The 13,616-nt window shown below is 41.6% G+C and overlaps 1 protein-coding gene across 1 annotated transcript; it reads left to right on the top strand.

The window, feature by feature from the left end:
- Positions 1–909: 909 nt before the first annotated feature.
- LOC308282303 (sushi, von Willebrand factor type A, EGF and pentraxin domain-containing protein 1-like) lies at positions 910–13,572 on the top strand. The gene is made up of 18 exons (XM_080722650.1): positions 910–1,069; positions 2,777–2,956; positions 3,825–3,921; positions 4,280–4,356; positions 4,820–5,005; positions 5,295–5,474; positions 5,582–5,779; positions 6,682–6,777; positions 7,138–7,204; positions 7,281–7,416; positions 7,580–7,739; positions 8,039–8,215; positions 8,608–8,713; positions 8,901–8,977; positions 9,419–9,607; positions 9,834–10,013; positions 12,114–12,311; positions 13,434–13,572. Exons 1-18 carry the CDS (start codon positions 1,000–1,002, stop codon positions 13,496–13,498), a joined length of 2,439 nt encoding a protein of 812 aa, XP_080578776.1. The 5' UTR covers positions 910–999; the 3' UTR covers positions 13,499–13,572.
- Positions 13,573–13,616: the final 44 nt, after the last annotated feature.

The raw sequence follows: 13,616 nt of genomic DNA, 5'->3' as shown, positions 1-13,616 counted from the left end.
GGGGAAAATGAATTCATATCAATGATATGGCCATATACTGTATGGATCAGAAGAAGTCATGAGAAGTCAGTAGGTGTGAGGAGGAGCGCTTCCAAACTCCAATGCTTCATGCTGCATTATGTTTTGCCACTCAGTCTGCCACTCAGTCTGTCCATGGTGCTGATCCTGAGTGATATATGATGCTTACCCTCTATTATCAAAGTTTTCGGTGGCACAGTGCCAAACAAAATAGCAAAAATAGCTATAATGCATGGTGATCTGCTATATATATATGATCTGCTATAATATTTTTAAAGTTAAAGTTTAAATAATGAAGTGTGTCTGTGGGTTTTATACATTCTTAACCAAATGAAAGTATTAAGAAGAGCTTGTGTTGCGTGATTAATCAATAACTACATTGATTCTATTGGAACACAGGTTATTCTTTCCATTTCTTGAAAACTAACCATTTTGGACCATCAAGGGTTCCACCTGATAGTGACAATTGTGTTAGTTGCATAATTGGTATGTAGATATATCAGTAGGCCTACATGTACTTCTGTACTTTGGGACAGTTTAGTTAACTGAGCACACACACAGTTTTAGACACAGTTTACTTAAAAATGCCTTTAATCTACAGTAGAGGCCATTTCATCCCAGTAATGTAGTTTACCTGCAATGGGACTGTGCCACCCTTTTTGTATTTTAATCAGCAAATTACGTGTAACCTAGTTACACAGTGGTCTGTAGCCTATAATCCCAATGCTTAATGTCTTTGTAAAACATGAGTCTCTCATCCCCTGTTTGTCTGTGTGCGTCAGCATCTGTATCAGCTGCGTGTCTATGTACAAAACCAAAGTTAAACTCTGAGCAAACATTATGCATTAGCAATGACCTTTGGATTCAAACAATCAGAGCCTATTCTGGCATTAATTGGAGCTTGAGCAGAACATCATGCACCCTTATGTAACATCCACCCAAAGTTAGAGTGTGCAGTTTGGAGATCTCGCTTCAAAGACCATGACTCCAACACTGGCTTTGCTGTTCCTCTGCCAAGTTGCTTTATACACAACTGTAACATCTAAGAAAGGTAAAGAGAAATCTCTTCAAAATGCTTCATGTTTTTGCAAAAGAGACTGGAATCGATGCAATGAATTGTGGGCATACCGGTAAAGTACTGTTTGTTTGTTTGTTTGTTTGTTTGTTTGTTTGTTTGTATGTTGCATAAGAGTCGACATCTGTCTTCACAAACCTCAATAGATGGAGGACTAGATTAGAGCCACATGCCAACTGGATTGACTTTTAAAAAACTGCAGAGCCTCCAAGACAAAAGCTGTGTGGCTTAAATGAAACATGTACAGGTCGTTGCTTTTGTTCTTCAATAAACACTATCAACCTGATGTTCCTATTTTGGGCCGCATTGGGCGAAAGGTGACTTGATGAGGGCCGCGACCAGTTACAGTATGTTTACTTACACTGCTATCACTGGCTTTTTTCAACCTGCTGTCTCAGTCATTGCCATAACTACAGTATAGTATATAAATGTACAATCTTTTTATTATTATCAAGAAGAATAGCTACTTTAATTATTGGTGAAATAAACAATGCAAATTTTATTTAAAGGGACAGTTCACCCCCCAAATGGGCCTTTTCTATCAATTACTCACCCCATGGAGAATTCATGGATACTTTTTAGTTTTTGTTGCATTCATAAGCCAACAATTTGAGGAGACTCCATAGGGAACAAAGCAGGCTATTTGTTTCTCCATAGAGAACCACTGCTGGTCATCAAATTATTGGCTTATATGCGACAAACAAAACAAATATATTCATGAATTCAAGTCTCCATGGGGTGAGTAATTGATAGAAACGTTAAATAGTAAACAGAAAGTAAAACAATTCAATTTCAAAATGATATTTAGTAAGTGAAACTATATAAAACAAATGTCTCTTGACTCCTCTTATTTGGAAAAACTCACTTTCAGCTGTAAAAAATAGTGGTCCTTTTACATGCAGTCACGGGGAAGCAGAAGGGAGGGGGGAGGGGAGTCATAAAAGGTAGTACGTTTTTGAGCGGCTCCATAGAGTGGCTGTGCGTGTGTCTGTAGCCACTTTTCCTCAGCGTTTTGCCATAGCAATGTGTTTTCCTCAGTGTTTTGCCATAGCAATGTGTGTGTGTGTGTGTGTGTGTGTGTGTGTGTGTGTGTGTGTGTGTGTGTGTGTGTGTGTGTGTGTGTGTGTGTGTGTGTGTGTGTGTGTGTGTGTGTGTGTGTGTGTAGCCATATTACATCACATTACATCACCAGTTACATCCTAGACCTATCTGTAGCCACTTTTCCTCAGCATTTTGCCATAGCAATGTGTTTTCCTCAGCGTTTTGCCATAGCAATATGTGTGTGTGTAGCCATATTACATCACATTACATCACCAGTTACATCCTAGACCTATCTGTAGCCACTTTTTCCCCTCAGCGTTTTGCCATAGCAATGTGTTTTCCTCAGCGTTTTGCCATAGCAATGTGTGTGTGAGTGTGTGTGTGTGTGTGTGTGTGTGTGTGTGTGTGTGTGTGTGTGTGTGTGTGTGTGTGTGTCTGTGTGTGTGTGTGTGTGTGTGTGTGTGTGTGTGTGTGTGTGTGTGTGTGTGTGTGTAGCCTGTACCACCGCTCACTTCACATTGGGTGTGATTTTTACTTTTCTGAAAAACATGTTGGTGGACCACTCTGGGGGCTGCAAAACAGGAGTTTGACACCCCTGGTTAAGTGGTTAAAGATTCTGCATGTTTTTCCTGTTTCCCTCAGTGTGCGGCCGCCCGCCCATCAGGGATGGCATTGACGAGTTAACCCTAAAACGAGTGTATGAGGTGGGCGAGGAGGTGACCCTTGCATGTGAACGGGGGTACACACCTTCCACAGCGTCCCCTCGAAGGATCTCCTGCACTGCCACAGGAGAGTGGACGCCCTCAGACTTAACATGTGCCCGTGAGTTCACTCACTGTTACACTTACAACCTGATTGTCGGTTTTCTGCAATAGTATATTAAACACAATTGATTTGTTGTTTTAAGCAGCTCGAGGAAGAGCTGGAAATAATCAACTCACCACAGAATTCACTCGCCATTCACATAAAAAATCTGAAGTTCGAGCAAATTAAATGGATAGTTCACCCAAAAAAATACTTTTTTTCTATGGATTACTCACCCCATGGAGACTTCGTGTATATTTTTTAGTTTTTGTCACATTCCTAAGCCAATAATTTGATGACCAGCAATGTTTCCCTATGGAGACACAATTAAGAGGCCTATGCAGAAAATAAGTCTCCTCAAATTATTGGCTAATTAGGAATGTGACAAAAACAAAGACATATCCATGAGGTGAGAAATCAATAGGAAAGAAAGTCATTTTGGGGATGAACTATCACTTTAATATCAAAAGTTCTCAAAGCTGTTGAGTGAATTCCAAATAAATGTATTACATATCTAAATACACACAAACATAACACATTAAACTCCACATTAATACAACACGTGATTATTAATACACATGGCTATGTAATCCATCAAAAAAAACATTGTCTTCAACTGGTCTAGTTGACTAATTGCCTGGTCAATGGTTAAGGGTTTTATTGAGTGGACTGTTTGCAACCTGTCTCCTGTGGAAGTAGCCAGCAACACAATTTCCATTAGTAGTTCAAAGGTCAACCTATATTAAATTCAAAAAGGTATTAACGGTAATTGTAATGCGTAATGATTATATATAATCAATAGGTGATTTTCTCCATCAATTTCCATCACTTATATTCAGTAGATAATACTGCAGATACATTGTCATAACCATCATCTGTCTGGCAGCCAAGGTGTGTGCAATCCCCAAGCCTCTACAGTCCTTGGCAATGGGGAGGAAAGAGGTTCCCTATAAGAGTGTGCTCAACTACACTTGTGACGACGGGTAAGCTCACTCATGGTTCAAACCTTTACAGTCTACGGGTTCAACCAAAGTATAGAATGGGGCGATAAATCAGTGGCTCTCAGAGTGGAGTCGGAGACTCCAAGGAGCTAAATGATTGAAAGTTAGGAACCAAATGGACACTTTGCTGGACTATAACTCTGAAAGTGCACAGAACTCTCTGAGTTATAGGCAAGACCTGTAGCCTGTTGAACCCCTTTTCCCCCTATGATGACAGGCCCTAAATTGGAACGGTAGGTTAAAGTGTTTAACTTACTTATTGAATCAGCCAATCCTGTCAGCCTGTAACAGTGGTTTGGTTTTATTCATTTTAGACCAAAACACAACTTTTTTTCCCCAGGTATGTCATGGAAGGAGCCAATGAAAGCACGTGCCTACATGATAGTACTTGGAGTCACCCACCACCCCTTTGCAGAGGTATTGAACACACGCACGCACGCACGCACGCACGCACGCACGCACGCACGCACGCACGCACGCACGCACGCACGCACGCACGCACGCACGCACGCACGCACGCACGCACGCACGCACGCACACACACACACACACACACACACACACACACACACAAATGAAATAGGACCTACTTGAATAGCTTCCAGTTGCAGTTCCTGCTTTTACCCAGGTTCAATAACTAGTCATAAATATAATTTCATTTTAAGATTGGGGTTTGATAATTAAAGTCAGTGAGCATAGGTGTGAAGCAGGGCCTGGCAATATAGCATGACTTTCGCTGTGAATACAGTAGGCTATAAATACAAGCATTACCTATATATTTTTTAAATAATGTAGAAATAACATGTTGATTCCTGCATTAGGATACTGTATGTTCTCTAGTTTAAATTCAGGTTAACAAACATCATCTTCCCCCTTGCAGCTGTAAACTGTCCTCTGCCTAAACCACCAAGAGATGGCAGAATCATCCATGACAAGAGAGTTGCTGGAACCAACACCATCTATGGGCAAGGCTGGACATATGAGTGCAACCCACCCAAAGCACCGAGCTTTGAGAGAGGATTCTGCATGGCCGATGGAAATGCCACTGAGCCACCAGTATGTCGTGGTAGGTAAAAATGAAAAGAAATGCTTCCATTTTTACTTGTTGATACATTCCTAAGACATTCTGAAATGTATGAACACATGAAAACACACACGCACACGCACACACAAACACACGCACGCACGCACGCACGCACGCACGCACGCACGCACGCACGCACGCACGCACGCACGCACGCACGCACACACACACACACACACACACACACACACACACACACACACTCAGCGTTAGTAGGTGATTACTAACCATGAGTTGCATCCTCAGAGCTCAGCATCATTTCTTCACACAGATGTGAGCTGCTCAATTCCCAGAGCCATACCAAATGGCTTCATCACCTTCGCTGTGATGCGGGCTCATGGCTATAAGGAGAAGGTCAAGTTTGCCTGCAATGAGCACTACGTTCTGGAAGGAGATGCTGAGGTACAGTGCCAGAACTCAGGGAACTGGTCCGTCCAACCAGTGTGTCGGGGTGAGTCCAGGGACAGTACACTATCATAATCTCATTTCCGTTTGGCTCGATATAATTGATGTAGATTGAGTTAAAAATACCTCACCATTAATCCATTTTCCCCACAGCCCCCTGTGCGGTCGGCATTAAAAGAGGCCGCATCTTCTACAATGGAAGGAAGCTCTGGATTGCCGATTTGAAGCCAAACAGAGTCCTTCATAAGGAGCCTGTTGTCTTCTACTGTCTGAACAGAAGCGAAAAATGCGGTTACCCTGTGGCCAGTGTCTGCAATGATGGAGCCCTGCCCATCCCAGAGTGCTTTGAAGGTGAGCCCTTGTTCACTTCATTCAGGGGCCTTTTCCACCGCAAAGAACCGGTTCCAGAACCAGTGCCGGTTCAACTCCCTTGGGAACCTTGGTTCGTTCTTGCGAACCGGCCTGCTTTTCCACCAGATTGAACCAGAGCCAAGGATTTGGCTCTGGAACCACAAAAAACCAAGGATTTTGTGGTTCCGGTTCTGAACCAACTTTTACGGTTCGGAACCAACTCCGGTTCTCGGTGGAAAAGCACACCTCTGGTTCATCCCATAGGCGGTTCTTTGCCGGTGGAAAAGGCCCCTCAGAGTAACACCTCTGTAGTCCCACAGGGGACGATATTACAATATGAGTGGTGGACTGGACATCCAATCCAATTTACCCCAAATCTTTTCAGGCCAAGGAACCCTTAGTTGAGAGAGAGATGAAGCAGGGACCCCCACAACCTTTTCAGAGATTCCATAGTTTCATTCTTTAACAGCATAATTATCAGTGTATTTTGGATTCATGTCAATTTGTGTTTTCAGATATTTAACCACTTGAACCGTCAATACTTAATAAACTTGACCTTTCAGTCTGCTCTTTTTCCCCTCTACACCAAACCTCTTTGCCAAAAATAGCCGATCTACAAGCTCACAACGCCTCGTGCTGCGAGGCGTTGTGAGCTTGTAGATCTGCTATTTTTGGCTAAAGTTCCCAGCATATGGACGCTAGGGTTCAAGTGGTTAATATACTGTAAAAACTATTTGGAGGACCCTCTGTAGTAACTCTGAGGACCCCCTAGGGGTCCCGGACCCCTGTTGAAGACCCTTGGTTTAGAGATGTCCTTTGAGAAGCAACACCCTTACTGCCACTATATTCCATGTCCAGATGTTTCTTAATTCGTTTGTTTTGTCATTAATGTTTCCTTTCAGAACCAGGCAAGATGGAATATAACCTAAGGGCGAAAACACTTCCATCAGAGATCAGAATGTGTGTCGCACCTCCTGCAAGCCCCACCAGCGCAGCACGTGCATAATGTCACATATTAGTGCTTCATAGCCTGGATTGCCAACAAAGAACCAGGGTGGACTGGAAAATGAATGCTGCCTTAATAAAACCAACATAAATACTAAACAAAATGTGTCTCATTAAAAAATAAGAACAGGTGTTCCATAAGTTCCATTAAAATATTGTGTGCATGCGTGCGTGTTTAAATGTAATTATTAGCTATGGTACAGAAAGATGCAAGTGTCTCATTGAGCGTCCATTATATGTGTCTAGAATTCTATGTCTGTGTCAGACAATGTATTCATAATTTAATTAATATATTATCTATGATATTATGAGATCAATAACATTTTTAAATCAATGATTCTCATCGTCAAAAGTGAAACAGAGTCAACAGGTGGATGCTGGGGTGGAGGTGTGCAAAATTAAAAGCAAAGATGTCAACTGGTAAGCAGCAGCCAGGGTGAGTGTTAGCATTTAAACAGACTTGATTAAAAAAAGAAAAGCTACATATTTAAAACAGTGGTTCTCAAACTTTCAAGGACTCCCATGCAGTTTGCCCCAGCAGGTTACCGGACCCCACTTTGAGAACCACTGATTTAAAAGAGGATATAGTACTTCCCCAACAAAGCAATGCTGTTCAACTTGTGACAGATGGGGTGAGTTCTGCAGTGTGTTTAGCAGATGTCAGCACTCCCCCTCCTTCTTTTTATTTTTAACCGCCCCTACTGGACTTTCACTTCCAGTAAATGATACCATGGTTGCTGCTGGTTAACAGAGGGGGGAAAAATCAATAGACTGTTAACTGTTTTAATTCAACAGCAACACAAACATCGGGGACAGGGACAGACTGATAGTACTGTTTTGACAAACAAAGGAAGTGAAGCTGAACAGAACGTTTATGGGCTCCCGAGGATGGCACACATCGCAGCCTTGCTTCTCTTGTGTCCATTTGCCTTCTTCACTGTTGTGACATCCAAGGGTAATATTATCATTACTGGTATTTGTTTACAGAATCTATGCACTCATCATACAGTGGCTTTGCTTTCTTGCATTACTGCCTTTTGTTGCCTTTAGTATCTGTTTGTCTATCTAAGACCTAATTCATTATGAAAAAGTATATTTTAATGTACTACGTTTTGACTAATTTAGAATAATCTACACGAGGAATGGGCTAGTGCACTAGTTGAGTGTTTATCTCACTTATCTTACGTATTAATGTCTCCAATTTAGTTCTCTGTCCTGAGAGAATTCACGTTTTTAATGAAACATACTTTGCAGATTGCGGTAGGCCAGTCCTGCCAGACAATGCTATTGCACCAGGAATCCAGAGAATCTCCAACCCGGGTGTTGTGATAACCCTGTCCTGTAAACGAGGTCACAGCTTCTCCTCAGGCTCTCGAACTATTGTTTGTGCCAACACTGGAGTGTGGACCAAAACTGACTTCAAGTGCGACCGTAGGTCTTCATTTGTTTCCATTAAGCCCAAATTATATTGACACTATTCACCGGTGGTTCAGTTGTTATTATAGTTGTTAATTTACCCTATAGTTTAAAAATGTAAACCCTCTAGTATCCTTATTCTTGGCATAACATTAGGCTAACATTTGGCCAGAAATAGCTGAACATTCGCATCAAATTGTGACCAGCTATTTTTGGAGAAGAGATTTGATGTAGGGGGAAATAGAGAGGAGGTCAATAGACATTGGCCAACAACATATAGGATTGAAGTGGTTATATCTAAATAATAGTAACAATATAATAGCCTATCTATCATAGCAACATGGTATTTCATGTTGCTATATGCACATGAAATGTATAGTGAGCATGTCCTCTCTTCACTCCTACAGCGGTCAGATGCCCATATCCACACACAATGTATAATGGAGAGATTCAGTTTGAAAGTGAGCATCAGACTGAGTATAAGAGTATAATCAGCTACACCTGCAATGAGGGGTAAGGAACCTGATACATGTGTTGAACACATTCATTGTTTGGAATATCCCAGGTTTAGAGCACTGTGGATGGAGCTACAGTATACTGTATATTATGTCGGGAACATTGTCTGTATTATTTGTTTAATACATTACAGTAGACTGATACAAATACTGAATTGGCTTGTGTATACAATTCTTCCATACAGGTACATCTTGCACGGTCACAACAGGTCTGAGTGCCAAGCAGATGGATCATGGAGTACCCCGACTCCAGAATGCAAACGTGTGTATTGCATGTCACCTACACAGCACAATGTTTTTTTTAAACAGCTACACACATATGTTCATCTTAAATGTATTCTTGAATTTAAATTCTCAGGTTAACTTTCTTCAGATCACAATCTTTTATTTTAAATTTTTATGAAGTGACAAATTGAAGGCGAAATTGGCTCTGGCAAATCTGCTGCTAAAGATGATATGGTCTCTACAGTCTGCAGATGTGCCAGAGTGTGTGCAAGGTAGCGAGTGATCCAATCAAAATGTCTGAATGCACACTAGTTCTTAAGGGTGCCAGCTGCATGGGTACTAAAATAAACAATATCTTTGGATCTAGAGCTGGTGACTTGACTGTGTCCGAGCCTGTAGTTACAAAGCATTTCTGCAGACCTATGAGTACATCCAAAAGATGTTAAAAGATTTCTGTTTTCCATCTGGTTTCCCTCAGCTGTGACCTGTGGTCTTGCTCCGATCCCAGAGTTTGGGCTGATAATCTATGATAAGTATGTCAGAGGGAATACCACAGAGTTTGGCCTGGGTGGGACCTACCATTGCCTGGCTCCATTCGTAGTCGCGGGCAACGCAAGAGGACAGTGCACTGCGTCTGGCAGCTGGACCAAGCCTCCTGAATGTCGACGTAAGTGGTACAAATTGTTGTACAGTAGGCTATATGAGCTACGAGTTTCTATTGAAGCCGTACTTAGTATTACTGTACACTTTACTGTGTAAAAGGTTTGTACCCCCCAAACAATTTGCCCAAATCCCCATAATTGAGCAGGGCCAGACCTAATCTGCTAAGGGCAATTTTTCTTTGCAATGGCAGATTCTGGCTACGCGAGGCTATATAACATGTTCCTTTACAGCGGTAACCTGCCCCCCACCGCAGCCGATTGAAAATGGCTTCATGTCCAGCAGAGATGAGAGACAGTACGACTACAAGGAATCAATCAAATATGGCTGCAACGGAGACTACAGAATTGATGGGATCATGGAGAGCACATGTCAGGGGACAGGGGAGTGGTCCCAACTGCCTTCTTGCAAGGGTAGGAACCGGGCTGTCTTGAGACGTGTTGTGAGCATGTATGTCTGAATTATACTTAGTTGTGTAAGTATAAATCAGACTTTAGTACCTTTTTGTTTCTTTTTGTTTTTGGGCCCCACTGAAAATGAAGGACTTCATTAACTATTTGCATAGCCTGACATGAAGTACTAAAGAGACCCACATCTTACATTTATTTGTTACATTTGGCACTAAAGCATACAGTTATCAGTGTCATAGCCCAGGACAGCACCACAGCACAATCTTGTTATATTAAAGCTGGTAGGCTGACTGCGTTACTGTTGGGCAGACACTTTTTATCCCCATACTGTATTTCAGCTTTTGTGTGTGTGTGTGTGTGTGTGTAAAACTAGTAAGACACCTGAGGGTGGAATGCGACCTCATGGTGACATGCGACCTCGCCCTAAAGGGCGAGGTCGCGCCAATTCTTGACCATCTGGCCAACCACAGCGTTTCTCTGACGATTCTAGTTGTTGTCATTCTGGGGGGAGTTTGTTCATGTTTTTGTGAGGGTATCAACCCTAGGAGAGACGGGGAGAACATGCAAACTCCACACAGAAAGGCCCTATCACTCACACCCTAGGTTGGGTTGGCGATAGGGCCTTTCTGTGTGGAGTTTGCCTAAACATGGAGATGTGGTACAGAAGGACTCATATATGGGCATAAAAAGTATGTCATGTGACATCACTTCCTGTACAGACAGTCAGACAGACAGCCATTGACTCCGACCTAACAATGGCTACTGTCTATGACGGTAGTTCCATATTGGACTAGACTATCTCCATATATAGTGTTATCCACATCTCCATGTTAGGACACATATATGGGCATAAAAAGTATGTCATGTGACATCACTTCCTGTACAGACAGTCAGCCATTGACTCCGGATTAACAATGGCTACTGTCTATGACGGTAGTCCCATATGACATATTGGACTAGACTATCTCCATATATAGTGTTATCCACATCTTCTCCATGTTTAAGCCAAACAGATTCGCTCCATTTCTCCATGTATAGGTCCAAATGCCCAACGTTGAGCTTGACAACGAAACGTTCTTAACACAGCCGCCCCCATATTTACTTTAGAAAATATGTTAAATTCTAAGTACGTTTCGAGTACCGGTTTGATACATCGACTTAAAGTTGGATCCAGGCCTAATAACTTTATCTGGCCGCCCGTTGCCACCTCCTTGTTACATTTTCTTTTCTCCAGGTGGATGGACATTCTTTCATGGACATCCTTTCATAGGTGATCTAAGTCCAGCCGCCCGTATCAGATCGGAGGAGGATACCGCACATTGTACCTCATCCACCCTTTCTTCTCTCTCCTTTTGGTATCTTTATCATCCTCCTTCTTTTTTTCTTTTTTATTCTTCTCTTTTTTTGTCTTTCTTAGTCTTGTGTATCCTTCTCTTTTTTTTTTGTCTTTCTTAGTCTTGTTTAGCCGCCCCGTACAGGAAGAGATGGGGACTTGAGGTCGCAAGTCAGGACTTGAACCTGTGACGCTGCAAAAGCTGGATTATCAGCCTAGATGTTTGGAACACTACCCTGTGTTCCAGATGGACTGGACTATCTCCATATATAGTGTTATCCACATTTTGTGTAGCCGCCCTGTACAGGAAGTGATGTCACAACTCGCTGACATCACACTGACATCACACTGACATCACAGAGGATACGGAAGGACACTCAAGCGACACGGTTCTTCAGAGTATATGCGACCTTCGGTCGCAATAATGCCCTACAGTGTCGCTAAAAATAGCAAAAATTGACGATCTACAGGCTCACAATGTGTTGTGAGCTAGATCTGCTATTTTTGAAAAATGTTAAACTGAAAGTTAAGTGTGCCTGTTGGTTTCATTAGTTTTGTTTTTCTATTTCCTGAAAAGGCTTCCACCCAACAGTGACGAAATGATATCTGTGGCATAACTGCAATACATACTGCTTTTAGAGTGTTGTTAGAATCCTGCAAATTGCCAAATCTATCACATATTGAAATGTTCATCACGGTAAATAATTATTTCTATAATTTCTGTAATATGCCTTAATAACACTCCTGTCCACTTCTTCTTATGGTAACAGGCCCTTGCACTGTTGGCCTGCAAAGAGGAAGGATATTACATGAGGGACAAAAACGCTGGATTGAAGATCTGAAGCCTAAGAGAGTCTTCCACCATGAGATTATCTCAGTCTATTGTTTGAACAAGGACAGGGCGTGTGGCTATGCAGTGTCTACCCAGTGCATTGATGGGCAACTCATATTGCCAGAATGCTTTGAAGGTAAGGAAGGCTTAATGTCCATCTGAGAAAAGTGAAACGGATCATTAAGGCCTTTTCACAGGCATTATTCAAAGGCATTATTTTCCATTCTTCGAAAATAATAATAATAATAATCTGATCCACATGGGAATATGGTGTAGCTCTCCAGTGTGGATCTGAGACTTCCTGTGGACATCCTCATTTATGACATATCTATTATGTACTCTGTGACTCCAAATTTAGGCAGGGTTTCAGTCCGATCCAAGCCACATTGACTAAAAGTCTTAAAACGTAGTTGAACAAATCATTTGTTGAGGTATTTCTTTGGCATACTGTCAGTGTGTACGCAACATTTTTACAATTCTTTGACATTTTTACAATTCTTTGACATTTTTACAATTCTTTGACATTTTTAACCATAAGCTTAAAGCGAAAGAATATCTATCTCTAATCCCTAAACCTAACAATTAATGAGTGCAGTGAGAACAATCTTTGCAATTTTCTTAATTTGGCAAAATCTGAGAAACAGAAAGCAATGTCATTATTAGACCCACCAAATTTTAAAGCAGAATGAAGCACCATTATTCAAGAACTGAAACTGTGCAGTGATTGATTCAAAACATGTTTCCGTGTCTGTTGTGGAATTTTAATATTGCGAAAGAGTTTTGTAATCACTTGAGGTTCTTAAGACTACAAACTGTAGCACTATCTGTTTTGTCTTCAGTTTACACCTACTTGTGTAATAGAGCACATAACCTATAACATTTACAAATGTTTTCTCCAACTATTAAAGAAAAACTACATTTGATTTACTGTGTATAATACAGTAAATCAAACATAGCATTTCCCAAGCAGCTTTCTTGACTACCGGTAGATTATGTGTAGGCTATATATAAATCAGGCTTGTGGGCTAAAACACAGATAGACCTTTGACTTTTGACAATGAGGAAGTTGAATATTTTCCACACATTAAATCATATTGCTTGTCTACATAGCCTACTGTCAGAACTAACTTGGTGTGTGTGTGTGTGTGTGTGTGTGTGTGTGTGTGTGTGTGTGTGTGTGTGTGTGTGTGTGTGTGTGTGTGTGTGTGTGTGTGTGTGTGTGTGGGCGCGCGCGTGTGTGCGTGCGTTTGTCCTCTAGAGCCTGGAGCTTTGGATTATACGTTGCATGCCAGCTCTCTGCCATCAGAGATACAACAGTGCTAAGCAGATGGTACCAGGTTGTGCAAAACATGGCAACACATTAACAAGGCTTTGTCGTACGGTGCTATTTTTTAGAGAATTTCTGAAATAGTTTAGCCAATAGTGTTAATGAAGTTAAAGA

The sequence above is a fragment of the Nannobrachium achirus genome (assembly GCF_963921795.1).
Source record: "Nannobrachium achirus genome assembly, chromosome: 3".
NCBI lineage: Eukaryota > Metazoa > Chordata > Actinopteri > Myctophiformes > Myctophidae > Nannobrachium > Nannobrachium achirus.
Note: the sequence above shows the minus strand (reverse complement) of the source record. Positions and strands in the feature narration are given on the sequence as shown.

Coding starts and splice junctions, on each gene's coding strand:
- LOC308282303 (XM_080722650.1), top strand. CDS start 1,000: ATGACTCCAACACTGGCTTTGCTGTTCCTCTGCCAAGTTGCTTTATAC. Junction 1,070..2,776: donor AACTGTAACATCTAAGAAAG/GTAAAGAGAAAT, acceptor TGTTTCCCTCAG/TGTGCGGCCGCCCGCCCATC. Junction 6,778..7,137: donor AAGCCCCACCAGCGCAGCAC/GTGCATAATGTC, acceptor CATCGTCAAAAG/TGAAACAGAGTCAACAGGTG.